At 47.6% G+C, this 27,357-nt stretch overlaps 1 protein-coding gene across 6 annotated transcripts; it reads left to right on the forward strand.

Annotated features, from left to right (window-relative positions):
• Positions 1-27,357, forward strand: LOC126574455 (tetraspanin-9). 6 transcript variants are annotated; one of them, XM_050234660.1, is made up of 7 exons: positions 1-102; positions 1,191-1,288; positions 23,164-23,312; positions 23,383-23,481; positions 24,621-24,749; positions 25,935-26,300; positions 26,364-27,357. In XM_050234660.1, exons 3-7 carry the CDS (start codon positions 23,247-23,249, stop codon positions 26,514-26,516), a joined length of 813 nt encoding a protein of 270 aa, XP_050090617.1. In that variant the 5' UTR covers positions 1-102; positions 1,191-1,288; positions 23,164-23,246; the 3' UTR covers positions 26,517-27,357. The 6 variants fall into 6 exon arrangements, with proteins under 6 accessions (XP_050090617.1, XP_050090620.1, XP_050090618.1 ...); XM_050234663.1 differs by having other exon boundaries at positions 3-23; XM_050234661.1 differs by having other exon boundaries at positions 5-43.

The raw sequence follows: 27,357 nt of genomic DNA on the forward strand, positions 1-27,357 counted from the left end.
TTGAACCGTCGTGCGTGCAAGAGGTGTGTCCGCCGAGCAAAACGTGAGTGGTGTTGATGTTTTTCGAAAATCTTTCTATCCTTCATTCTTCAACCTCTGCAGGTTAGTTAAAGTTGAAGTGTAATTTGTTCGGTGCATTTACATCGCGATCAAACGATCGCTTTCAGAAGACGGTTCACGTTCAGGGCCGCCGATCGTAGTGATCGTTCCGTCGCGTGTGCCTGTGTCCGTCCGTTGATCAACCGAGAAAGGGCTCGTCTTGCTTGCTGCGCGTTGTTGTTGATAGCTGCTGGTTCGGCTGGAGAAAAACCTGTTTTGATCGCCGCGGCCGCGGCCGTGTACGTCGCCGGAGCGCGAACCAAGTGCGGTGGTCCCAAAACGTGTTCAGAATTGAATGTTTCCTCTTTCACTTCGGAGTGGTCGGAGTCGGGGTCTTCGAGCGTGGTGTTCGAATGGACGTGTGCAGCGCGCACAACATCGGAATCCCTATACCGAGTAGCCGCGTTTCGGTATTGTTTCAGGCCACGCAGATCGTTCGGTTCAAGGTGCAACATCAACGGGAACGGGCAGAGCGGGCCCCTACAGTGCTGGCAAGCGTCGGTTTCAATTGAAACGGCCCAACGGCGTCTCCCTAGTCCCCTAGGCGTGTATTGAGGTCGTATCGAGTTCGCGAAGGGGACAGATGTGTGAACGGAGAGCAGAAGACCCTATGGGCTCACTGGCTGGCAGACTGCATGTGTGTAGCTGATCTGATCTCTGTCCAGAGAGGAAGAAGAGTGTAAAGTTCGCCTCGTTCCCCACGTTCTGTACGTTCTCCAGAATTAATCGTGTTAGTCTGCGTGTGTGCGCGTGTGTTGGGAGATAAAATTTCATCCAACTAATTTTTTTACATACATAAAAAGGAGAAATCAACCAGCTCTCCTCTCTGTTGAGAGTGTCATCAAAGCTGCAGACACGCTTGTGTGAAGGAACAAAGCGACACAAACATGGCGTGCGCTGGCCGCTCCGTAATCGAACGGAAGACGTCATTCAGCATAATAATTTAGAGTGGGGGGAAAAAAAACAACATAATCATGATAAAGATTCGTTCGCTCAACCAGCATCAGTCATCGGCGCTGGCCACCCGGCTAATCCGAAGTACGATTACTGAGTGGCGGTACAGCAGCAAGTAAAAGTATTCATCTTTCCAGATCATCATACAGGCAGCGTATTATTAGTGCGGTACAATCCGTTGTGAATCTAGTGAATTGTGATCTCTAAATCAAATCGATCGCCGAAGCATCCTAAGGTAAAGACACATAAAATTGTTTATTCAACCTTTTGTTTAAAGAGAAAGAGTTGTTGTTTAAAGACTTATTTGGTCTGCACGGTCAGCATTGCTTCGTTCTGCTGTGACATCATACAGTCAGTCAGTTCACAAAACGCCAATCGATGACACCGGATGACATCATCATCATCATCCGCGTGGCTCTCGAACAGCCGAGCCCATCGCGTTTCAACGCCGCTCGGTTTCACGTTTCAAACTTAACGATCACATTTTATCCTCGAAAGCATAGAACAGGCGATAAGCGCGCGGTGGATCGCTCGATCGGGACCATTCGGCACGAAACGTGCGCTCAGCGGGGCTGTTGTTCAGCTCCCATTCATTGCCCCTCGAGCCGCGGGGACACAACTTGCCCGGTACAAACTGATCAAACACTCGGAGCTCAAAGTCACCAATGAAGGGTGCTTAGAATTGTTTCAACTCACAGGGCGCATAGGAATGATGTGACAAATGGCTGGCTGCTGGTTGATAACGCCGGTTGTAAGGGAAAAAGGCTATATTTATCAATTGCTGGTACAATTGCTGGTTGGAGGAGCATCCCGGCAACGTGTCTCACTATCACAAAGACACCTTCTACACCTCGTGTACATCCGGTCAGAACAAAGGCCAGGCGCTTGAATAGCAGCGGCGAACAGCGATCGAGCGAGCGAGCAGAAGAAATCTGAAAGTCGCTAAGAGGCTGCTGCAGCTGCGCCGGTTGACCTCTACGGGTCGGTCGTCCTCGTTTTCCAGATTAGAAAAAAAGGCGCTAAAGCGAGGCGAGAGATAGGGAATCACCGCGTACATTCACTTGCTGCTTCGTGTTGCTTCTTGCTTGCTACCCTTTTGGAACCAAGAAAGAGCGACAGGACGATCTCTCTCTCTTTCTGCTTCGGGGCGATCTTTACGGGGAAAAGGTTACCGCGCAAACGACTTCGCATTCAGTCAGAAAGTCCTTTCTTTGCCACGGAAAGCACCAACCATCATAACCACCGCATTTCTCGGGTCCATCATCGATGCTTCTCTCGGGCACTCAAAAACGGGTCGTTCCATTGCTTCGGGGGGCTCCAAACGTCCCACTGCGACCATATGAAATGGGTCAGACGAGTTTTGGTTGGCTCTTTTTGGGCTCCACTCCCGGGAAACCAGGTTAAGCAACCAGAAACAGGTTCTTGCTGGCCGGTCGGTTTGCTTACATCAGTTTATCGCCGTGCTATCATCGCCGTGGTCGCAGCAGCAGCAGCAGCATGATGGGAGGAGCATGGAGACACCACCAGCAACATGATTTATAGACCTCTACCAGGCAGCGCAAGCAATTCTTACTGTTCGCACCAGATAGATCGGGAGCAGTTGAGTCCCGCGAGTCAAGAACACGTGGGACGCATATTGTGTCTATTTGTGCAGCTGCAGAACCACACCAGACCGCTTGCATAACGGATCCAGAGCTGGGCAGAAATAGTGCAGCAAACAGGTTGCAGGCCGAAAATGCAGGTGACAAACCACCAGGTGGATGCAGTAGGCTGCCTTGAACGTGATGTAATGGCAAGGATCGGTCGCTCCAGGGTAGCTGGCTTGGCTCAATGAGAAGCTTGGCTGGCTTGGTTGCAGTTCCATGTTTCTCCTCCTAAATATTTGCCCGGTCCTAAAGTTGGGCCAGGGGAAAGTTTGGCGTAAAGCAAAACGAGAAGCAAACCGGCCGGGCTCCGGTTACCTAACTCCGGCTGGAGGTGCCAGATCTGACGACAGCGGAGAGACCGCAGAGACGTTCGGTTGGGTTTTACGAAATTCCGAAAATGGAGCATAATTGTCGTCGTCGTCCAGAGGGTTTTCGGGGGAGCGGGGGTCGCTGAAAGGCTTCTCGAGCAAGTAATTTGAACTCAAGGGTCAAGTGAAGCTTATATGCCAAAAAGGTAAGATCATTATCTTCGGGAGTCGAAACGGAAAGGACTACATCACAGGTGGTGAAGTCTTGAGAGAGCCGCCACATATCCAGTAATCGGATACAAAGTTCAACATAGTGAGCTATGGAACCATGGTTAAACTCTGCGACCTGTAGTCGGTTGTCAAGCAGCGGGATCTGCATCCGTCCGGTGTTACACCATGGCTGCTGTGGTGTGTTTGTTTGCGCTCACACATTTTGTCTCGTTGCACCATTTGGAGACCATTTTGGGAGCAGCGCCTCTGGCAAACCAACTACCAGCGCCTCGGTGCTGATGACACGTTGAGCAACATCGCGCTAGAGAGCCCTACGGCGGTCCAAAAACTGTGTAGCAAAACATAAGAACACCCCTCCGGCGGATGAGAAGGAACTGCCCCAGATGTAGACGGATATGATGTCATCTTGCGCTGCGTTCCATTCGCCTCGAATCGGTTGCTACACGGCGCCACCGCTAAAGTGCAAAAACAGATTTTCAGCTTCACTTTTCCTTTCTAAGCCATACGCGCGGCCCGGAACCGAAACGGGATGCCATCGCACATGCATGCATGAGGAGGGGGGGGGAAGGGGGGGGGCATGGCTAATGCTTTTGGCACATGCACAGCGGTTGCGGTGCGAGAGCCGCGGATAAGATCGAAAGTGATTCAATTCGCGGGGAAATTCCACAAAAAGTGCGGATTGAGTCGCGGTTCGGATGGACCGACGTAGGTGGTTTCCGATTTCCCCGTTAAATGGTTTGCCATTTTTTCGAAGGGAGTAAAGAGGAAATGCGATCATAATCGATCGAATCCGTGGTTTGCGTGGAGAAAACTAAATTGTCTTCGACACTTTGCACACTATTAGGGTAAAGTGCGTTTATCATTAAGACATTAGTAGGCTTGCGTTTATCATTAGTACTCATTGATAAACACCACGCGCATCAACGAGACGCATCAACTGATGATGAACGCATTAAATCGCTTCCAACCATTACCAACCATTATGAGATAGATTTTCTCATTAATTGATTGTGCAACTAAAAGCATCACTTAAACTTGAAGGGAAGAAACGTGTGTTGAGTCAGAAATGAGCGAATTCTCAACCCTATTTTTGTCTCAGACTCGGGGTGTCATTTTATAAAAATGCAAACTGACTCTAGGGTTATCAGAGGTCATCAAACAGTGGAAATAGTTTGCGCCGCCTAGAACTTAGAACGCTAGGGAAGCTGTTGCTGTTTGATCATCGACGTGAATCAACGTTATCAATATTAATGGCAAAGCATTAGTGTACTTGCAAAGATTGGCACTGATTCCTGGAGCAGAATTGATTCATGGTTAACGTGTAACATCTTTCTATTGATTCAAATCAATAGTTATCAATTCCAATTAAAAACAAGTGCATGATTGGATCACGGCCTTTGGTTAGTTGTATAAAACCTCATGAATGCAAGTGAAAGTTAGGTTTTGATCCAATTTTTAGTTCGGCGAGTTTATAAAAAAACGAAAAACAGTCAAATTGCCATCAGCATCCTGTTCGCTAGCGGTCTCCAAAATGGCACAAAAAACTTCTTGCATCCGCTAAAGTGACTAACAATGTGCTCATTCCTCCCGAACCCCTGCGCGATCACTCCACAGCCAGCACTCTGGCAGATTCTGAGGCAAGCAATTATGTCTTGAGAAATTGTAATTAATTCTCTTCCTTTTTTGCCTGTACCAAAATCACGATCTACACTTCCTCTTAAACCCCAAACGAAATGCTCGCACGCGGCTGAATTGTCTTCGTTGTTTTCCCTTCCCCCTTACGATCCGCTTGACCTCACGCCCTAAACGCTTCCTGTGTGTGCGTTGGCGACCACCAGCCACCATCGTCCGGGAAAACTCGTTGAGAACCAACCTGTCGGGGACTTCTTTTGGCCAAACGACCTGCTACGACGAATCGACACGTCACGTCAAAGAGCCACGCTCTACAGCATTTGTCCCCTTTTTTTCTGCGGGCAGCATAATTATGTTGACCACGTCCCGCCGACCACGCTGCACGCCTTGGGGACCCCAAGGTGGTGTTTTGCAGGTGGTGAAAGGAACGAAAGCGTCGCGTCTCGCGGCAGCTCTTTGCCAATGTTTCAGGGTGGACGAAAGACGAAGCAGACGAAATGGGGGTCAGCTCGGTTGGTGAGACCGTGGGGACGCCTTCGGAGCATGAATGTAACCATTCAGTTCCCGGTGGAGCGCCCACAACGTGTGCGGAAGGCGCTCCGGCAGCCAGTTCAGCAATTTTTCCGCGCCCCCGACCCCCGTGTGGATAATTTTGTACGATCCGATACCCTCCGTGCAGCACACCCGCATGCATTTGCATAATTTACATCAAACACATCAAGCACTGTGATTGCCGCACCAGCGGCAGCATGCTGCTGGCTCTGTAGCATGTCCACCACCAGCACAGAACCTTCCTTTTATCTTGATTGGCTCGTAAGTGGCTCTGTGCGATGCTCACGAGGTTAAAGTTTATGATTTGAGCATAATGGTTTATGCAATCGAAAGCCAGCACGCGGGTTTAGCAATTTGCAGAGCCAGCAGTTCTTCTTACTGCTCTGCGATGCTGCTTCGAGCGCGAAGCAGAAACGGGAAGCACAAAACGAAACTTTCATTTCCCTAAGTAACAGTCCCACAGTTCGGACACATTATTGTGTCGCTCTGCCTGGTCTGGTGTGGTGTGGTCTGTAAAAATAGGCCTCCCCGGTTCACCCCGTGGCCCGTACGGTGCGCTCCGTTCCGTGCTTGGCTGCACAACAACCGCTGCTTCGGTCTTCGGTCTCCCTTTTTCCGAGGGCAGCCAGGATAGGGCCCGCAAACCGCATCGAACCGAACCAAACCGAACCGGCCACAGAATTTCTATGTCTGTGTAAATCGAGAACTAAAAATAAGACACGCAATGATCGCTGCTGCTGCTGCTGCTGCTGCCCCTTTTCCGTCCCGGTAGCATAAGAAACTCCCGCCGGTGGCGAGAGCATATCGGCGTGAATCGGCGTGTCGCGTTCCGTCGCGACCATCGGTGGCCACCGTCATCGTATCCGGGGAGTGAGGCCTCACTCCCCTCCGGTTGTTGTTTTTGTTCCGATCCGATCCGCACCATTCCGTGCCCAGCGTCTGGGCGAGGAGGGTAGGTTGAATGACCCTTCGCCGTTGCCGCTTTAGCCCGGCTATTGCTGCTTAAGAAACCAAACACAACAGCAACAACAAACCACCAAAAGGTGAGGGGAGGAAATTGCGTCCCCGGATCCCGCGGGGTTGGTAAATTGAAATCATTCTTCCAGAATTTCAACGACAACAACGCGACGACGTGCGCGTCGCGGATAGATGAATGGATTTTAGGGTCGCTAGATTCCCGTGGCCGGTTAGCGTGGTCCGGCCGGAACCAGAAGGAAGCCGTAAACATGATCCTCTACATGGACCCCCCCCCCGCCCCGCCTAAAGATACATCGCGAACGGAAGTGGTAAACCGACGCGAGGCGAGGCCGAAACCGAGAACCGAGTTCGAAAGAAAGAAAGTTGATCGATAGGCCGCCGTCGCCGTCGCCACGATGTTGTTGTTGGTGGTCGCTCGAGGCCTTTCCTTTGGGTTCGATGCCGAGTGCCACCGCGATTCATCTAATATCCGTTCCGCTCCACGGAAGTTATCCTTCCGGTCGTGCCATGCCGTTCGTTGTGGGTTGTTGTTATGGGCTGTCGATGGATTTGCCCATGCTGAGGCCTCACGGCTCAGTAGGCTGGTCCACCGGTGTGTTTACTTTGCGGAGTGAGCTGTCAGCGTTCGATTCGATTAAGACAAATCATCCATGTGGCCAGGCCTTCATGGACCCCTCTGGGGTCTCTCTGATTGGTTGTGTCCCTGAGCCCCACGTGCGGCTTACGGCTTTCGCTTTTCGGGGCACTGCCGGTTGTTGAATGCCAGATCGCGAATGCGCTTTGTCAACACGCCCAAAGTGATGACCGAATCGAATCTTCAAATCTATTAACGATGGCCTCCAACAGAATGTTTCTCTGCTTTAAGATGAGTCATAAAACAATGAAACGAGTTTTCACGTGAAAATAGAAATCATCTGCAGCACCTTCAGTCACCTTCAGAGTGCATCGCTGCAATCATTCGTCATCTGTGTCTTTTTTTAATTAACACTGATAGAGTATAAATCAACAGAGTGCTTTCAACAAAATTAAAATATTGAGCAACGTCCAAGCCAGATAGTGGACGGGATGTTGTGTTCGACAATGTTGAAAAGAATCTTGTAATACAGCTACAGGCTATCGAGACGGCATTTGATTCATACTGTTAACGAGGCAAGTGTTCGATCAACGTTCATCATAAGATATGCAAAAAGGCTAGCGTAGGACTGATTGACTATTTTAACGCAACTATTAAAGCTAAAAATGAAACTGAAATGCATCTGTATTGTGACTACTACACTATTATCCCTAGACTTCTACGGAGAATAGTTCGAGAACCATTGTGTGATAACAAAAAAAAACTGAAACAAATGTTTTACAATAACCGCTAATCTTAATGTTAATGCACTCCTGCCAGAAGCATGAGGAATTTACCCTTAGAATTATGCGAAAAAGCATCACACACAAGGAAAACTACAATTTTGTTTGTTGTGTTTGTTTGGAAAACTACAATGTTTGTAGAGACATCTGCAGCTATATCGGTTCGTCATTAATGCATCGGCAGAGCTCATTGCGAAACATCCACTCTGAAGGCACTTACTGTTTGTCAGCTCTCCAACGGAATGGTTGCACTGCAAATGGCACTTCAAGTGGCATGATGATTTGTGCCAAAAGAGTCCCTTCCAGAACATAACGATGGTCCCACATTGTTGGCGTTTGGCATTGTCGTTGCAAAACGTTCATATAGAAACATTCAATTCTATTCAGTTCACGGTATTACATAGTATTAGGGAATTCTAATCGGAGAACTTTAATGTGCAATCAAAAATACATTCATAAGCCTTCAAAAACTCACTAAATATTGTGATCGATATTGTGAGTCGCACCGTGTTTGATGATATTCTAGAAAAAGACATTACTTTTTTTAATACACTTCGTAATTTAACCGTTGGAATTCAGTGTTTAACACTTCCACACTCCATTCGGACCCATCTTGAAGCTATCTCCAAACTGATAACCTGTTGCTCTCGGCAATCATCTCATTCTGCTTCTAACCCATCTCCGAAACTCACCCCTCCGATTAAATGACCGGCGTAACGTGACAAGTGGCTCAACCCAGAAAAGAGGGGACGGATCTCTCCCGTTCTGCTTCGTTTGCTGGAATTCGGGGATCGCGATCGAGAGGCCTGAGCTCTTCGCTGAACTCATGACCATTCACACACATTATTTCCGGCCACCGGCATCCAACTGGTATCGACTGGTCAATTGAACCCCATCATTATCATCATCAGAACGCACTGACAAAAGGGTCACGGATCTCGAACTCCCACTTCACAGTGCACGCACACGATGCACGGATTGCGCTCATGGAGCTGGAACCGAGTTTTCGTTTTCCAAAACGCTCCCTCAACCCCGAACCGCTGTGCCGCTGATCGCTGCACTATGCGCTGCGTGTTATATAAGCCGTGACCGGGACTGGGACTGGGGAAAACCGAGGGGTTTTCGTGAACCGGCGTGCTGCAGCGTGCGCTTTGAGGGTTGAACCGCACAACGATTGTCTTTTGCATGATGGCGTTGCGTAACGGAGCCACCCACAATGAGCTGCCTGCCAAACTTGACGGTTCGCCGGGCATCAAATCTTGCCTCTTGGTGTCTAGAAGAGAACGAGAGAAGCGGTTTCGGCGGATAAGGAACCAGAAGGTGCATCAAGTGGTATTATCTCGGCATCATCGCTTGCTCGCTTGCTCGCTGATCTTGATACTCTGTTGCACCGCTCGTACGGTGACATTCCATTCAGCAGCGGATCGTCACCGAGCCACCTAAAAGAACTTGTTCGACTTCGCACTGGATACTGGGGCAAGAAGAACTCGTCGTCGTCGTCATCGCCGTTGCACCTGCCCCAAGGCCATACACTCCGGTCCGGACGAGTTCGGACCGCGAGAGAGTGACATTTTGATCGACCTTGGTCCGGTTTGCTTCTTTTCGCCTGATGTCTAGCTCCTACGGGTCATGCCATACCGCACAATGGGTATGTTTGGATTGAATGAATCGACTCGTACCGTCGTGCCACTACTACCACCACCACCACTTCTTGGACCATGTTTGGTTTACCACCGAGTGGGTCTGATGGGGTTGAGGCGCTTGTCAAAGTGCGAGTGTTCCGTTTGCCCGATGGAGACTGTTTTGTTGAATTTTGGTCCGGCATTTGCCAGTTATTTATGACCCAACGGTGGATGGATTGTGGTGTCCGCTGTTTGTTCTCCCATTCGGTTGACCAACGGAATGCGGAGTGAATAGATCAATGGGCTATTTTTCTTTCGATCGACGGCACTTTTGTGTGTTCTGTGTTTGAATATTGATGTTTACACAAAATGTATTAGTTCTCCTTAGCATGGCTGATGTCTTGTAAAAAGCGGCTCATTGGGAATCTGGACGGACAGCTGATTATTTGAACAGAGCGTTTCTTCTTCACAGATTTCGGAGGTTTTTAAAGCTGCGAAGTAGTTCAATGCATCTAAAGTGTAAATGAAACGATCTGTGCTTCATTTCGGCTTTGGCACCATTTGATGTGTGTTTCGTTTTACATTAAAGGGGAGGCTTCGGTAATTTCTTACCAAAACAAGGATAATTTTTGTCGATTTTTTGTGACGTAACCATTCAACTTTATTTTTTTAAGTGTACTTCATATTAAACTGCAACTTTTGAAGAATATTTGTTTCTATTTTGGGGAAGTTTGATTACACCATCCATGAAACTTCATCCATGCCATCACATGCCTGATGGTTGCGTCTGCGAAAACATTCTTTTTACGGTACCTAACGTAGCTCCGTGATGGGTCATCAGAAAAATACAAATTGATATTCGTTAGAAAGATTATAAGCTTATCCAGGTCCTGTCCTGTCAAGTTTTTGTTGAATTTCCTATTTTTCGAAATTTGGTAGAATTTTTATGTTGAAAAAGTGATGGTTTTTGTTGAGTGAAGATTTGTTTAAAAAAAAGTATCAACAGTTTTAATAAAATCTCAACGGGACTACCAGGTAAAAAGTGTACAAATTATGTGATAAAAATTTCAAATCGATCGGCCCAGTAGTTTTTACGGTACGATGGGTACCGACTTTGAAAACGCTGGTTTTGGGAAACGCTTTTCTAAGTAGCGTGCTGCATGGATCCTTGTATGAAAGGCGAATTTTCAAAAATCTATATCTTTATCAGTTTTTCCTCGACCGATCCAAAACTTTTACACAATACTCTTGAAATGATCAGCTTTCAGGGAAAAATGTTAAACATATGTGTCACAAAACAAAATTAAATACCGAAGCCCCCCTTAAAGTCCACGAAGTGTGTATACAACATTTTAATGAAAATGTTTAAGGATTAGCTCCTAGCTGAACTCGCTGTCCTACAGAGCTAGCTGTGATGATTTTGCACAATCAATAGAAGAGGTTTTGTTTATGAAACCAAAAAGAAATTTAAAGCTGACCCCCCAAAAAATATAATAACAGTTTAACGTCTTTTAAGTCTTGTTAGGTAATGATCATCGTTTGTTTTCTATCGAGATGAAGACATCTCTAACTGCAGCACTAAATTGATGGTTTGGTTGGTAAAGCGAAAGGGCAATTGTCTATTAATGAAACAAACCTCTGATGGTTAATCTGAGATCGAAAACGATGTTACAATCACCTGAAACCATTCCAACACCCCCGGCGGAGAGTTCTTCATTAGTTGCTCGCTCCTTCACCCAGTCTACATGACAAACACAAAATGGACTCTTGCGAATGCAATCACGAGTCAATCATTTGCGTGAGAAAACTCCTAACTGGCCATGCAAATCCACGTTCGTTACATACATTACGCTGGTCCCTACAACCGCAGACGTCGGCAGTCTTGCGACGCGAAAGTGAAACAATCGATCGAACGGATTTCCTTATGAACCATGAAGTGTACGTCTATCGCATGTATTCAAATTCAAGATAACGTACTTGTCGCGTGTATGTGCTTAGGTGTGTGCATTGTGCCAGTGCACCACGATGAATGGTGATCCCATTAGACCCGGCCAACCACTTTCTCCTTTCGCGTTCCGCAGACTCCGCCGCTCCGCCGACGGGCACATCGAGTGTCGGAGGTACCTTTTCTCACCACCCTGTCACCGAAAGGGCGCACTTCCTGCTTCCACCCAGCCGCTGTTTAGTGATGGTGTTGGCCACAAGCTCAAGCTTTCCTGGTTGTCGCCTGTCCGCATCCCTGATTGACGACGATCTGATCCCGCTTGGGCGCTTTGCGAAAGGGCAAAAGTGGAGGCCATTGTATTGGTCAGTGTGCTTGGTTGTGCGGTGACACGCAACGAGTTGTTGTCCGATGTTTGAGAAGATCTAATAGTAGATACGGTTCCGTACTTTTTATCTTGACAGACTGGAGTCCTTTTGAAATCTGACAACGCGCTCGGTGGGAGCGTTATTGTTTCTCCATTAAGCTCACTTCAATTCGTCTTCAGATCCCCATCCGCCGGTTATTTGAGCCCGTGGATCATTTGGTTCCGCTGTTACATGATATGCTCGGGTCTTGGACTCGGGGACTCGGTTGTTTCGATCACGGTCAAGCGCAGCCTAGAAAGGGAAAGGCTTTAAGACGCTATAAGCACCTTTCATCAATCTGGCTACCGGCTTGCGAGCCACTCTATAAAACGATTTGATGGATTTATTTGACGCGAGATTTCTGCGCGAGGCTACGACAGTTCTCGCATTCCAACCGTATTGCGCGCGTATGGATCGGCGGAAGCTTCGACTGCAAGTGGCCGTAGATTGCTCTCGAGTACTTGCAACCCACTTGTTTGTTTGCTGGAGCTGATCATTAAACACTGAAGTGGTGTGCTGAGCTAAGCGTTGCGGTTTACCAGCCGGTTTACCGATCACAGCCAGCTAGCCAACCAGGGAAGCAGTCAAACAGCTTTGCCGTTTAGTCTAGCGACGCTAAACTTGGTCTTTTTGTAACTATTTTCCGTTCCGATGGCTTATGCAGCTCGCGGGAAAGAGAAAGTAATCTTGAGCGCGCTTGTGGAGTATCTCCCGGGCTGTCAGACGATGGCCGTGGTGAGATAGTACTTTCCTATCGTAAGCAACATTGAAGTAACATCGCCTAGACTGTAAACTCCACTCCACGCCAGTGCAGTCGATGGGATTAATTTGCTTTTCTTATTTTTTAAATATTCAACCAGCCAGACCGGAGACGGCGATCGTCAACGTGCACCGCGGCGTCTGGTTTGCTCGATTATGGATGATCGTCACCGGACGGAAGAGATGAGACATGAAGGAGAAGGAGGGGGACGAGGGGCCCGGTTGGTAAATCGATCGCGGAAGACATACTTCTCGTATCGCGATTTCGTGCTCGGTTGGTCGTGAAACCTTTTACACCACTTGGCTACAGGCCAGTCGGGGGGAGGGTTTCGTTGTCTCCCCTCTTGCATTAGAGTTTCCGGTTTGAATGTCATTTTTGCACTGCTTATTTTGAAGGTTAATCTGTCTCAGCATCTTTTTTGGAGCATGTTTCGAATGCCTCGTTCTCAAGGAAATGAAAACTTAAACCTCTTTTTTGTGGAGCGGTTTCTTAAAAAAAACGGAAGACAGTAGCAGCGCCAGACGACCGCAAGGGGGTTTTGTTGGGATTATGCATGAAATAGAATATTTAACTCGAATGGCCAGTAGAATGTGCCATAAATCACCCGACATAGCTTATTCGGCGTATGATTCATCTCTAACCAGACCAACCACCAGTTTGTCAGTATGTATAATGTTGCTCTGTTTCAGAGTGAGCACCGTGTGGTACTATTCGGACTGGTGACTCAATCCGTTGTTATAACATCTGCAAATCCTTGAATTGTGGGACGAACGTATCGTCAGGCACGGACCGGATGTCTGATGAAAATTCTGCTGGGGAATTATAAATGCGAATGCGATCGCGGAAAAACAACAGCCATGGCTTTGGAAATACTTTTCTATGTTCGGTTTGGCCGTTCAATCCTTGCTGGTAAAAGCTTTTTTTAATTTTCGCTACCAATCGCAGTAAAATTGTAAAGGATGTGATTTAACTACAAGATTGGGTAGAATATTTAGAAGAAAGATAAAAAAGAAGTAATAGAAGGTGAACTTCATTATTTTTTTAAAAACGCACTAGACAGTTGTAATTCCTAGTGTACTAGTGTACGTGATCAAGTTATGCTTAGATTTAACAAGAACACAAGCGTTAGCTATTCATACACAAAATAATATTACATAGGTGTATATGTTGATAAGAAGAACGATAGTAAACCACAAGAATGTTCATAAGATGAATATGATACCGTACAGATTTATTAATAGAAAAGATACAAAATAGCTTATTGTTTTAGTGCCATCTAAAGCCATTCTTGCGACCAAACACAACATACCCGAAATGTAACTAATTTCTATTTGCAGGAAATGTAGCTCTTTACTTGTGCATTTCATCCAATTACATTTTAATTCACATTCTTGCTATACTTTAGCAAATTCCATCTGTACGATTTAGATGTACAAAACAGGGAGTACTTTGAAGTGGAAGCTAACCTACTGATTCTGACTGACCGACGAAAATAGTCCAGATCATAAAATTGTAGAAGAGAAAAACATAAAAATTAATATTAATAAAATGTTACAATTCATTCTCTGAAAGTAAATCAAAGCCATCAAACTGAATGGACGATAAATCAAAACAAAAGAAAGGCGGAGAAGAGCAAAAAATCCCATTAAGATAAGTAGAAAAGAATTAATAAGCAAAGGGAGTTGAACATCCGCCGCATTCGCCGCATCGCCACAGATCGGCTGCACTCGACCCCGTATGTTCTGTACGTTCTTCTCCTTCCCGAGGCCCGGGTTTGCACTCTAGAATGACCTAAAACCCGCTGCGCCTGCGCTGCAGCAGACCCGCGATTACCAACAATCGCCAACAGCCCGAAACCCCCACGCAACCCTACGCCGCTGCCATTTGCGTAATAATGGCCCTATCGATGGGATCCCTATTTCAAGAGCAAACCAATAGAATTACAAGACCTGTGCCTGTCTCTGTGCGTCTAGTGTATGTGTGGGAGAAATGGCGATGTGCGCAATTAACTGCCTATTGTTGTTTGTTCGAAAGGGAACTTGGCTCTAGACGAAACTCATCGAAACACGCGCCACGTCTCGAGGCAACTCCAAGGGTTGGCACCGACCCAGGTCCGAACCGAGTGATCTATCCTTCACGCCTGAGAGAATGGCCCGTGGTGGTGGTGGGTCATTGCGTGGCATGTTTTCCAGCGTTTGCTTTCGAGACGCGCTGAGTTCGCAACTTCCATCCGAATGTTGAAAGTGAAAATTATAAACCATGAATCCGGCTTCATCATCAGCACCACCGGCCCCCCCCCCGGACACAAGAAGCGTTTGTTCTCCGGCGATAATGTTCTCCAACACGCCACGTTGGGTCCGGAGGAAGAATTTTTGTTGCATAAATAATGTATGAGCTTCTTCAAGGTTCTCGGGGAGGGGTATGGCAGCTCAGCAGCCCAGCAGAAACCAGAAACTACCTCCCGGTGCCTTTGTAGAACCATCAACAACGCCCTCAGCCGTGCCAAGCCAAACCTCAGCCAGCTTGAAAGCGTTCGCGTTCGTGCGATGATCGTTTTATGGCGTTGAAGCATTAGCGATCGCGCGAGTGGCGCGTAATTCCGCCTTTCTATTGACCTCCGCCTTCCATCGCTGCCCATGGAAGAGATGCCTGGCCCATTCCCAAATGGCGCCATTTCTTTTATTTTACAATTCAACACAATAAACTCTGGCTTCCGAGCGCGATCGCACCTCACCTTTTGCCGGCAGCGGCGAGCGGCGGGGGGGGAGTGCATGCAAAGTTTCTCTTTTCATATCGCCGCGATGATGATGTGGGGGGCCGATGGAACTCGGTGGTTGTGGTGTCGAAATAAAAGGAAAACCCATGCGACGACCCCACGGATGTCGGAGGTTGGTATGGTGCCGAAAAGCATAATAGAAGGAGTTAGAAACACCTGGTGGGTAGTAGCCAACTCGGTAGCTTTCGAAGGGCCCGCAGGAGGTCAGCCTGCCATCACCGTCCTCGTATCTCTCTCTTATGCTCATTATACGCGCCCTGTTGTAACGATCGTAATAAAAGGAAAGGAGAAACTTGCTTTGCTTTTGGAGCAAACTTCAGAGCACGGTGCGATCGCGTTCGCGATGGTGGCAATCACCGGCCACCGATGAACGAATTGCGAAACAAAAGTGTCGCTGGAAGGAAAACCCCCCGAAGCCTTCGCTTATCCGGCGCCCCGATCCACGATCATCTAATTGTGTTTAGGAAAGAAGGAAATTCGGTTCAAATGAACCTGTGGCAAGGCGAATGTTATGGGAAAAAGCTTCCAGCGCTTCCTTCCACTGTTCAAGTTCATGTTTTCCGTTCGGACAATGGTCGATCTGTGCACTTCTCATCATTTCGCTCCCCCACTTTGAGCAGCTGGAGCAACGCTCTCTTCGAACACAGGATGTTACGTTTCGCTACGCCGTTGTCAATCCGTTGTCATCACCATCATCATCATCATCATCACCGGACGACAGGGAGGGTGGTGGTGGATCTGATGTGAATCATCGGCATCATCCCACCTGAATGGACCGGGATGAAATCGCGATCGAGCGGTGGGTTCTCGGGGGTTATTGTTGACCTCGCGTCTCGTCAACCTGCCACCGACTGTCGGATGCTTTTCAAAGGGACCTTCAGGTCTCACCTGTCAGCGCAAGAAGGGCCCTTCGCATCGTGCAGTGGCGCCTTTTGTGTTAAGTTCCTTTTTGTCGCTGTTTTTGCCACGCTGGAAAAGGTGACATTGAGGGGGAAACTGGATGGCAAACGGGAGCCGGCGGGAGAAATGCTCAATTCGCTTCGCGTTGCTAGTCTGGCTGCGAACCCGGGAAACGGTGGAATTGCTCTTCTTTGGAAAATTCCGTTAGATGGGCAATGGGTGAGAGCACACGTTCTGTGGTGGCCCCGCGATCGCTGGCTTGCCCTTTGTCGCTGCGCTGGTGCTTTTTCCACTTTTGTCCAGATGGATTGAGTTGTTTTTTTTTTTGTGGTTCTGCCGTGGTGGTGCTGGTGAACACGTGAGAAACAGTCGTTGAGTGGGTTAGGAGGATTTAATAGCAAACAGCAGGTCTCCGGAAGCGAAGGCTGTACCAGGATGATCTGTGAGTTGTGTTCGGTTACTGGGAACGATAGAATGATAGCAATTAAATGGCAATTTACACATCAATTTAACTATCAACTTTGATGATAACAGCCACCAAATGTTATTCGCATTCTAGAGCATTTGTCGAATTTAATGTCGGCTGATAAAATATCAGCACTTTGAACTACAGGGCAAAGTAGGTGAATTTATCACCAACTTAAGGGGAGGCTTAGATTTAATTTGGGTCCAAAAATGATTCATTTTTCACGAGGTTTGGTGAAGAAGCCATTCAGTTTTATTTTTTCAAGTGAATGTCATATTAAACTACAACTTTTTTAGAATATTTGATTGTATGTTAGGGGAAGATTTGTAAAAAAATTCATACTTTTTCTTATGAAAACTCAACGGGGCTACCTAGCAAACAGTGTACAGATTATGTGTTCAAAATTTCAAACTAGTTGGTTGAGTAGATTTTATGCAACGATGGGAACCGACTTTCAAAACACGCTTCAAAGTAGCGAGATGCATTGAATCTGCAGGAATGTTCAAAAATGAATAACTCTGTCAGTTTTACTTCGTATGATTAAACAAATTTTACAAAATATTCTTGAAAGCATCAGCATTCATAAAAAAATGTAAAAAAAAGACACTGTATGACTTTGATCTTACAAAATGAACAGCCAAAGTACATCGTACAGTTCTACTAATTTATCAAACTAATTTCTACTAACAAAACCAATCTTATGTCATTTGAGAACGAGTAACTCTATTACCATCAGATTTCTGTTGACAAAAAATATAGCATCCTTAGCAGATATACTCGAAACGTATAACTCGAAAGATGTATTTTATGCTGATTGATTGTTGCTCATAGTGTTAGTAACTATTATATTAAATCCCCTGGATTGTATTATGAGTTTAGAACTAATATAAAAAACACATGTAAAAAATACTTCATCCAACATACATAATGGCTCAATTTAAACCCATTTAAAAGAGGAAACCTCTCAGTAAAAACTATCCATCCGATTTCCCTTCAAATGTCTTCTATTCACTCGACACTATTTCGTCGCAAGATGGATCGACTCATAAATCGCCACAAAAAAGCGGATAGCGGAAATGGTGCCTATTCTATTGTTCTTTATCCTATTAATCTGTGGTTTTAAACCATCCGTGCTGCTCGACAGCTTACACTCCTATACAACAACTCTCAAACCACCTAGCGCTCAGCAGACCAGCGAGTCCTAGAAAGTACATTAATCCCGCATTCAACGGAAACACACCAGCAACAAGAACGCTCGCACACTTGACCGAAAACGCCGGCGAAACGCTTATGCCTCTCTCTCTCTGGCGTCGGCCATCAGCCAACAATCGGCCAATGAACGGGGCGCTTGAAGAAAGTACCGCCAGCAACAGCAACAGCAGTAACATCGTGACACCGCCATGCGTACGCTGTCAGCATGGTAATTGCTTGGTTGTAAAAACATGCGTTACATTACCAGACGGCGGCGGCTCCGACTCCTCGCGCCGTCGCTTCGGAATGACTAAACAGATCCCCGCTTCGGGCCTCCTTCCTCCCCCATTCCGTTACTCCACGTAACAGACATCGTCCAGGCCACTTGTTAGTGGCCACCACTCGATTTTCGGATGTTGCCTTCAAGCAGCACTGGCACCTGGGGGGGGAAAAAACCACACAAATTCCTTTCGCGTTGGTGGTGCTGCTGGTGACCTGGCGACTGCAGCATAAGTGATGACACTAGATACCGATCGGCTAGGGGTGCACTCGTGAGCATAGCTTTCCATTCGTCAGCCAGCCCGCACCATGGACTCTGCCTGGTACTCCTCGCCGATCATTTTCCACCAGCGAGCACATTTCCGTCCGGAGAAGGTATTGATTTAAACAATTAGCATACACCCATGCTCCTCCTTTTCCTCACCTTCCGTGTTCGTTGCTTGATCGCCTTGAAGGTGCTGCTGCTGCAACCCGGGCACGATCAGCACGACTTTCACATTGCTTTTCACCCTTTTTGGAAAGGGGGGGGGAAGCTAGGGGGCGAGAATCACGGCAATCACGGCACTAGCACTCTGGTACTAAATTGTTCACGAGATCTTAAATTACCGGGTCTCCGGTCTACGGTGTCGGCTTGTGTTACCATTGCGCGGGACTGGACGTCTCGATCTCGTCCCTTTTTTTTTTTTTTGTTGGACAACGACACCGTGGGGTCTTCCCCCGGGGGGGGACCTAGGGTACTTTCTAAAAAAGTGTGCAAAAATGTGTGCCCTCTCCAAACTCCGCAGCAGCGCGATCGTCTTCCGATGACGTACATACGAGATCGATTACGTTCGCTTATCGTCCGCGTGGAAGTGAAACCGCTGGAGTGTCCCCCCACCCGGTGAAGTGCATCTCTTTAGGATGCAATCAATCTTCGAAACTTACCCCCTCGCTCACCGATGGTGGCCATCGACACCGGTCATCTTCCTTCGCAGCAATCTTCGAGATATGCGAGATCACCGATCACTGCACCGAAGCGGAATATCATCCGAGCGGGGCAACGTTGGGTCGCAACATAACAAAGGATTCCCGCTTTTCCACTCGATGATACTCAATTCGCTTTAACTTTCTTCGAAACAATGTTTATATTGATGGACGGTTTCTTTTGATTTTCAATTGCGCCCGGTATTCAGTTGGGAAAAGATGTTTAACATTGTTATGTGCCCCGTATCGATTAGCGCGGGAATGGATGGCTCCGTGCAGTGCCTCTAATCGATCGATACACGGGTTTGCTTCCTTTCTGTTGATTAGAGATGGGAAAAGGCGGTAGCGTTCAATCAATCAATTTTGTTTTTTTTTGGTCCGCATAATGTGACGGCTCAAGAGATTCAACCTCCCTTCGAACTTCCCTTTTCTTGGCTACGAAAGCGCTTCCTCTAATGAGTCCGGTTCATCTGTATTGTTGATTGTGGTATAGAGGGGCATTTTTTGGGAACTTTCAACTTCCTCTCGTGAACTGGGGGATGCTACGGGGCAGGCAAAGGTTAAGGTCATGCAAAGGGAAATCCGCTTTGTGCACTCTACTATTGTTTGGTCGACAATCGTACAGCTATGCGTCAAAACACGTTGTGAGATTGTGAGAGGCTAAAGCCATGAATGGTAAGATGATGGTTCGATAAGATCGATTGTCTTTCAAACCACATTTTTGTGCAAGTTTGATCAGGCGATAATGTTTTGAATAATAGAAACGCATTTATCAACTCATAAATTGTTTTTGTTAGAAAATAACTAAAATTAAACCACCCTATTTCAAAAAGTAATGGACAATGAATCGGATTATGATGATGAATTATGATCATTGTTTAACATGTTCGAGTACACCAAGTGTTTACCATAATAAGCGATCATTGCGATACTTTATTTAGATGATCTTTGTCACTTTATCATGAATGTTTGATCATATATTTTAATTTGTATGCAAAATGGAATTTTATTTTTGTTTTTAGAATATCCGAAACAAAGACTTTGTTTTCCATTGAATTCATTGAACATTCCATGAATTATAAAGCTTGATTAGCCATACACGCATCTTTTCTTTTACATTGGCATGCTCAGAATATTATTTTGTAAAATTAAACAAGAGCTGATCAAATGGTAATTTAAACAATAACTGATTAATGGTAATGTCACCGAGTGTCTAAAAAGATTTAACGAATGTCTGAAGAGCGCCAAGAGATATCGAAACAAAATTTTAACTTAAAAGCTTTCTGCATGAATATTTTACAACGAAAGACAACAATTTGCATCTTACAACAGCAACATTTTACAACGTAAGATCATTTTCCACGTGCCCATGTCTCCTATTCAAAATGCCAAGCGTAACGATTTTTCATCAGTGAAGCAAACTTAACATCGGCGAACTATATGCCCGATTAGGTCACTGCTGTAAAATACCTTTTCTTGATTCATTTAATTTCATTAGCAGATGAGGGCGAGATGAGGGATGTTATTTTAAAACCCCCAAGAATTATCGCTACATTGCACTTCCGTCGTATGCATTGACCATGCATTACATTTCCCGAGCGCAACATTTAATGAAAACAAATCATAAAAATATCCCTTCCCACACCACCACGGGTCCAGAACATGTGGTCCCCCTTGCAGTGAATCATTAGGATAAGCGCAGTTGGTCGGCTGGCGCGTTGGCCGCGCTACTACTGCTAGTAACTTGCCGAACAAAGGCAGATGAACGAACCCGGAACACACGGAACTAGAGCAACACTTTTATGGGTCAGACTGGGCGCGCAATAACACGCAATTGACCGGCTCGCCGCAGTGGTTGGTTTGCTCTCAACTCCAGACCCACTTATTTCCTTCCAAAGGGGGGATGCCCTCTCACCCCATGCCGCTGACTCACTTCTCGACATCGATCGACATGTTGGAGAACCCCATTCCGGCCGACTGGCCGTCCGACGACCGCGCCCTACGGTTTGATGCTTTCGATTTCAGGCGCACAATTGGCGCCGCATTCGGATGCATCCGTGTCCGTGCTACTACAGGGTCCATGCATCCTACACATGACGCATATCACACGCAAACATGTGGCCCACAGAAACAGGGAACCGGAATTATCGAATAAGCGAATGTTGTCTTTAATTTAGTTCGTCCACGATGCAGATTCGGGGTCTGACCTGACCTGATTATTCAATTGGATTAGTCTGCGGTGGCAGCAGGGGCGCGATGCATTCGGAGTGCTGGGAAATGGGTCATTGGCTGTGAAAAGTGAGTGAAAGTGCTCCATGACAAACGGAGAGGAAGTAAATCCCCTACGTAATTCGAATCGTCCTCGAGGAATCGATAATCAATTTCCCCGCAATCCTCGCACAGTTTCCTCTTGACGCCTCTTCACAACAAAGAAAAATTGCTTCAAGGATACTCAATCCAATCTCAATCTAACGAGCGCATGCAAAACACATCCAACATTTTCCTCACCAAACTCTCGCACAACTTGCGCGATTACTAACTCTCGATCCCAATCGATCAACTTCAGGCCTTCGATAGGATAAGCAGCTTCCCATTCTCCGGCTTCAGACTTCCGGCATCCGTCCCCATCGGCCATAGTCGGCGATAGTCGCCAGCAAAAGTGCGTGCAAAATAGATTAGTTTCTCTAATTACTTTCGCCGGCGCCGCCGCCGCCGCCACCGCCGCCGTGGCCGCCACAAGCCTAATTCAAACAAACGTTACACAATATCATTAGTAGCCACCGTTCGTTTGCTAACTTTCTCCGACGGGAGGGCACACCTTCGAGCAGCAGCAGCAGCCGTTTTATGCTGCCTGCCACCCCTGAGTGCATGGCATGGCATTAACATGGGGGCAACATGAAACCAGTCGGGCGTAGTGGTGCAGCACGACGCGCACTATTTGCATCAACCGGTGGAAAGGGAGAATGGCGCTTTAATCTATCGATGATCGATTGAGTGGCCTTCGAAGGGCGGAACAGGCACACACGCGCGGGTCGTTTACATCCGCTGCACCCGGAAACTCTTTCCTCCTTGTTGCAAATGCAGAGTGCCACGTGGTGATAATGGATCAACTATCGCGCGATGGATAGTCACCACCCAGAGCGAGTTCCCAGTCGTGCAATTCATGGGGAAACGAGGGTTGATGCTATTCCAGCCCGTGGCGTGGCACGTGGAGTGATAAGATCCGAGTTTACTACCGAGTTTACGGGGAGCGTCACCGGTTTGATGGCCTTGCCATGTCAACAAGAAGACCGCATGGTCGATGGAACACCAGCAACACTTTATAGTTGGCCGGAGGTTTGTTAATGGTTTAAGTATTTGGCCACTTTTTCAATTTGTAGTCGTGACTTCTGTCAACACTCTGGACGGTGCTGAGAGTGTACAGAGTAGAAATATCTATTCTGAGGGTCTGAATGTCGTTTGAAGAAGACCTTCCACCACGGTGATTAACCATTTGTGAGCTACGTAATCGGCATTAGCATCCGCGTGCGTCTACTCGGAATGCTCGTTGATAACGCGACAACAATTCCTCATCCCCCAAAAACACGATGTTACTTCTACAATCCATTGTTATTGGCTCTGGCTCATCTGGCGCTCAGTAGCACCGTAGACCACCGTAGGTTATTTCCCTTTAATTGAGGCGCTTAAGCAATTGCCGCTAATTTCCTCACTGGCCAGTCGCACGTCTCCGAAGCGTTGTGGCAGACGGTTGACCTGATCAGTAAATCAGCAGCTTGGCCCAGCGCGTTTGGTTATTGAATTAAGCCTTCCTCGTAGCAGGCTTCGACGCACGGAACCCAACAACCGCGGTGTTGTCACAGATACTTTATGTTAGTACATGAACCTCTCTCGTTGCCTGCATTGAACGATCTTTATCGTGAACCAAACTCCGTACCGCTGGTGGAAAGTGGATCACTTAACCTTTCCTATTAACCTTCTTCGCTTCTGCAGCAGCAGCAGTGCATTAACATGGCTGCTGCCGGCCACTTTATTCTGGGAATAATTCTTCTGCCTTCGTTTCTAACTCCAGTTTTGCATTCTTTTCTTTCCTTCTTTCTGCAGATTGAGCTCTAGACCGTCAGTGGGCCAGTGGACCATCAGAGACCCCAGAGACCCCAACAGCAACATTCCACTGATCCGCAGCGATGGGGTGCGACTGTGAATCGTGCATAGCGAAAACGCTCCTGTCCGTGTTCAATTTCCTCTTTTTTGTAGGTGTTTCTACTGGTGGAGGGTGCACTCGTCCAAAAACTGAACCCATTTCTCGTCCGTATCTTCCAGGTTCTCGGCACGATCGTGCTCGGTGTGGGGATATGGCTGGCGACGGATAAGACATCGTTCATAGCGCTACTAAAAATGGTGGACCACGATCAGCTAGAGGTAAGCTATTGGGCCCTCGACGCGGTGATAATCATCGTCACATCCTGTCATCCAGCGAGACCCTCCGTCTGTCCTTAGATGGGGCCCATTTTGCTGATTCCGATCGACCGATTTTGTCGCGCTCGTCAAGGTGCAATCGCGCGACGCAGATTGCACTTAGCACCAACAATTGCATCATGCCCGCCCCGGGGGTGTCGAAATGAATTAACAAATCATCATCATCACCATCATCATCCACCCCACATCGGCATCTAATGTGGCCGTGTACGTGGGAAGAATACGCGAGTACTACGTGGTGAGGTTGGTCGGCCAACGCAACTCCTATTTTGTGGTACACACGAACCGTGAATCACTTGAGTGAGTGTGTCTTAAATGGCGAGACCCAGATTGTGCTAAGCCACGTGCCTTGCCAGCTGGCCTAGTCAGGTCCTGAAGATCCTTTCCAGGGGTCGATGGCCTATAAGCGCTTGATAGCAATCGTCCAACAGCCGCGAAATGGCACCAATGGTGGACCACAATAATTGCATCGCATGTGGTGCATCGATCGGTCTGGTCTGTTCATCCATTTTTAAATCATCATCGTCGTCTGGCCGCCAATCATAAATTCATTTGAAAAGGACCTCCTCCTTTCGAAGGGAATCGCAAAGAAATGGTCTTTCGTCTTGTGGTTCTAAGTCGCTTTATCGTCCAGCTGTTTCAGAATCGCGATTGCACCACCTGGTCGCCGAGCGTTTTTTTTCGCTCCCTCCAGACATGCACTCTTGCCGACGGGCTTTACGGGCTCTCTCCCTTTACATATGCTCAACACGCAAGCCGCTGCACTGCGGCCCCTTTTTGGGGCGACAGAGTTCAACGACGACGACGACAACGACATGGGTGTGGTATCGCACCGAACAATTTGTCGTTGTTTTAATTAAATGCAACGATCTGGCTCCCACACACCATTGAATCATGAACGCGATCGATCAGTGCTGCACCGGGCATGCACTGACATGTTGCAAGCTGCAACCAACCCACACACCTGCAACGAGACGGCCATTAGCATCTGTCGAGTAGATTGTTAACAGATACTGAAGATGTAACAAAATTTCCTTCCAAAAACCATTAATGATCGTCTTGTTTGTCTGTCGTATTTGCAGCACTTTACTCAACCGGCCGTCATTGAGCAGCTCGCCTATCTGCTGATCGTCATCGGAGCGGTCATGTTCTTCCTCAGCTTCCTCGGTTACTGTGGTGCGATACGGGAAAGCCAGTGTCTCCTAACGACGGTAAGTAGTAGACTGGTGGCCACTAACGAAGCACGGTTACTGTTCACTCTTCCGCGTGAAGGGTGACGTTCATTAGACAGTGGAGGACCATCACCGCCGCCGTCCCGCTGATTAGTCTTGTTGGTTAAGCATCGTTATCGTATTTAGGCAAAAGGAAAAGGTGTGAAAAGCGATCCGTTCCGCAAAGAGAGTGACTCTGACGCAAGAGAGGTTTTGGGCTCTCAGCATCACTTTCTCAAAGTTACATCCATGTTACGGCCATCAGGCGCAACATTAGGAGAGGATCATCATCATCATCCTGATCATCACGACAAAGGTCTACTTTGCACAACCTTCCAGCTTATCTGCGCCGGCCATCTTTAGTGATCTTCTGGAAGTGCGAGAAAGCGCGCAGAGTTCGCATCACAAACCCACAGCTCTCTACCTCGGATCAACTTACCTTGGGGGCTGTTTATGATTTGGATCATATCTCTCCCGCCGTGAGGCGACCACACACGCGCACACAACAGGTGGTGTGATGCGATCATCTTCAACGATAAAGTGTTTGGTTGGCCTTGCGAGCCACAATGTAGTGCTGCTGCTGCTGCACTTGATCCACTCAGCACTCAGCAGCTTTGCGACCCAGTTACTTATGTTAGATAATCGAAGTACAAACCAACGACGGTTTTCGTGTGCCGAGATCGGTTCGGTGATCGCTCAGGTGTAACGGATCACCACCACCTAGGTGCTGATGGTGGAAAAGGAAAGTCATAAAGCCGCTCAGCCGCTTACAACACTGCGCCAGATGCTGTGATGGCAAGCGGATGCCACTGGTGTGCAGATGTGTGCCACGCCACAGTGGCCACGGCTCGGCCTGGCGCTTAGTGGCTTCTGCTAATGATGGATCGTTTTGGTGTGTTTTTTTTTATTCGGCCAGCGCACGTGCCAGCCAGCAACTGCAGTGCAAGAGCTGTTAGAGCGTACTAATGGCGTGCGGTGGCTTAAACTGATTCACTTTTCGCAATCGACTATAAGGAGAGGCCTGTAACCGATTTGCATGGATTGTGCAACGTGCCTTATGCCATCGAGCGAGGGCTTCTTCCGGTTAGTCAATCCGCAGCTCATGGACTTCGTTTAAAGGGGAGAAAAAGAGCGCCAATCGAAACCTGGCTTCTAATCGTCTATTTCTCAAATATCTTCCCACAGTACGGCCTGTTCCTGTTGGTGATTCTCGTGGCGGAAGTGACGGCATTTGGGCTGGCGGCCGCGTACAAGGATCGTGCCCGCACGGAAACGAAGAACTACCTCCAGACGACGATCACCAACTACTACACGAGCAGCAACGAGCGCAACCAGACCGATGCCGTCACCCTGATGTGGAACTACATGATGTCCGAGCTGCACTGCTGCGGTGTCGACGATTACCGGGACTTTGCCCTGTCGGACAAGTGGAACGAGAGCAAGCGCGATCGGATCGTACCGGCGGCGTGCTGCGTACAGACGTCCCTGTTTCAGCCCCAGGACAAGAACTGCCCCTTCTCGCCGACTGAAACGAACAGCTACTTCAAGAAGGTATGGGTTAGCGCACCGACAGGACACCTTGGGAACAAAAATTGATCCTCCTCCATCTTACAGGGCTGCTACACGGCACTTACCGACTGGATCATGTACAACCGGAATCTGGTGATCATCGTGGCGGTTGCCGTCGGGCTCACGCAACTGCTGGCGATCTTTCTGGCATTCTGTCTCTGCAAATCGATCGAAAAATATCGGGGAATGAGGCTGTAGACCACATCCGAAGCATTCACATAATCGCATTAAGCCGCACAGATCGATCGTTAGGGGGAGGGATCCTGTATGGGATCCTGGTAGGAATATCGCAGAACAACAATCAATAGGGACCAGCAGAAGCAGCGGCAGCAGGACCAGGAGACCGAAGGGATCAATCGAAGGATCTCGAGGCTGCCAAACAGCTCCAGCCGTGGCGATGTTCGTGCCGGCTGGAGTGTCCCGGCAATTGTTGAAGCAATCAATTGCAATCACACACAACAAATTAAAACCGAAGTGCACTTTTCGATAATGATGAGGATATGATGAGGAAGACAAGGCGGAAAGCGAATCTCGTAGCGTGTAGAGAGCGAGTAGTTTTGGTACCGCGTGTGTTGTGTTGGTTATTTAAGAGACAGGGAATCTCACGAGTAAAGGCTTGTCTTCTACTTCGGAGGAAGCGCGGTTCGGTTACGTTTAGGAAAACCAAACTTTAGGCCAACCCCGTAAGCCGGTAAGGCGGCGGTTTCGATGTTTGATGAGAACGCGGGAGCCACCAAGAAAGCGCATAAAACAGAGAAAGAGAGGATATCGCGATATCCGGTGTCATAGCATCGAGTTAATTTGATTTTTTTGTGTTCATATCGCGATGCAGTTGATTTCGAACACCTGCGAAGGCATCAATTTTGTTGCAGAACCGCGGTTTCTGTTCTTTTCTTTCCCTTCCTTTCATCCCTTCGTTTTGTCCACATTTTTTGTTGTTAAGTTACATGATTTTAAGATCCATAAACTTAAAGGTAGCCGTTAGAACGAGAGTGAGAGTGGCGGAGAGCGACGAAATAAAGGAAAATAATTAATCAAA

Source organism: Anopheles aquasalis, chromosome 3 (assembly GCF_943734665.1).
Source record: "Anopheles aquasalis chromosome 3, idAnoAquaMG_Q_19, whole genome shotgun sequence".
Taxonomy (NCBI): domain Eukaryota; kingdom Metazoa; phylum Arthropoda; class Insecta; order Diptera; family Culicidae; genus Anopheles; species Anopheles aquasalis.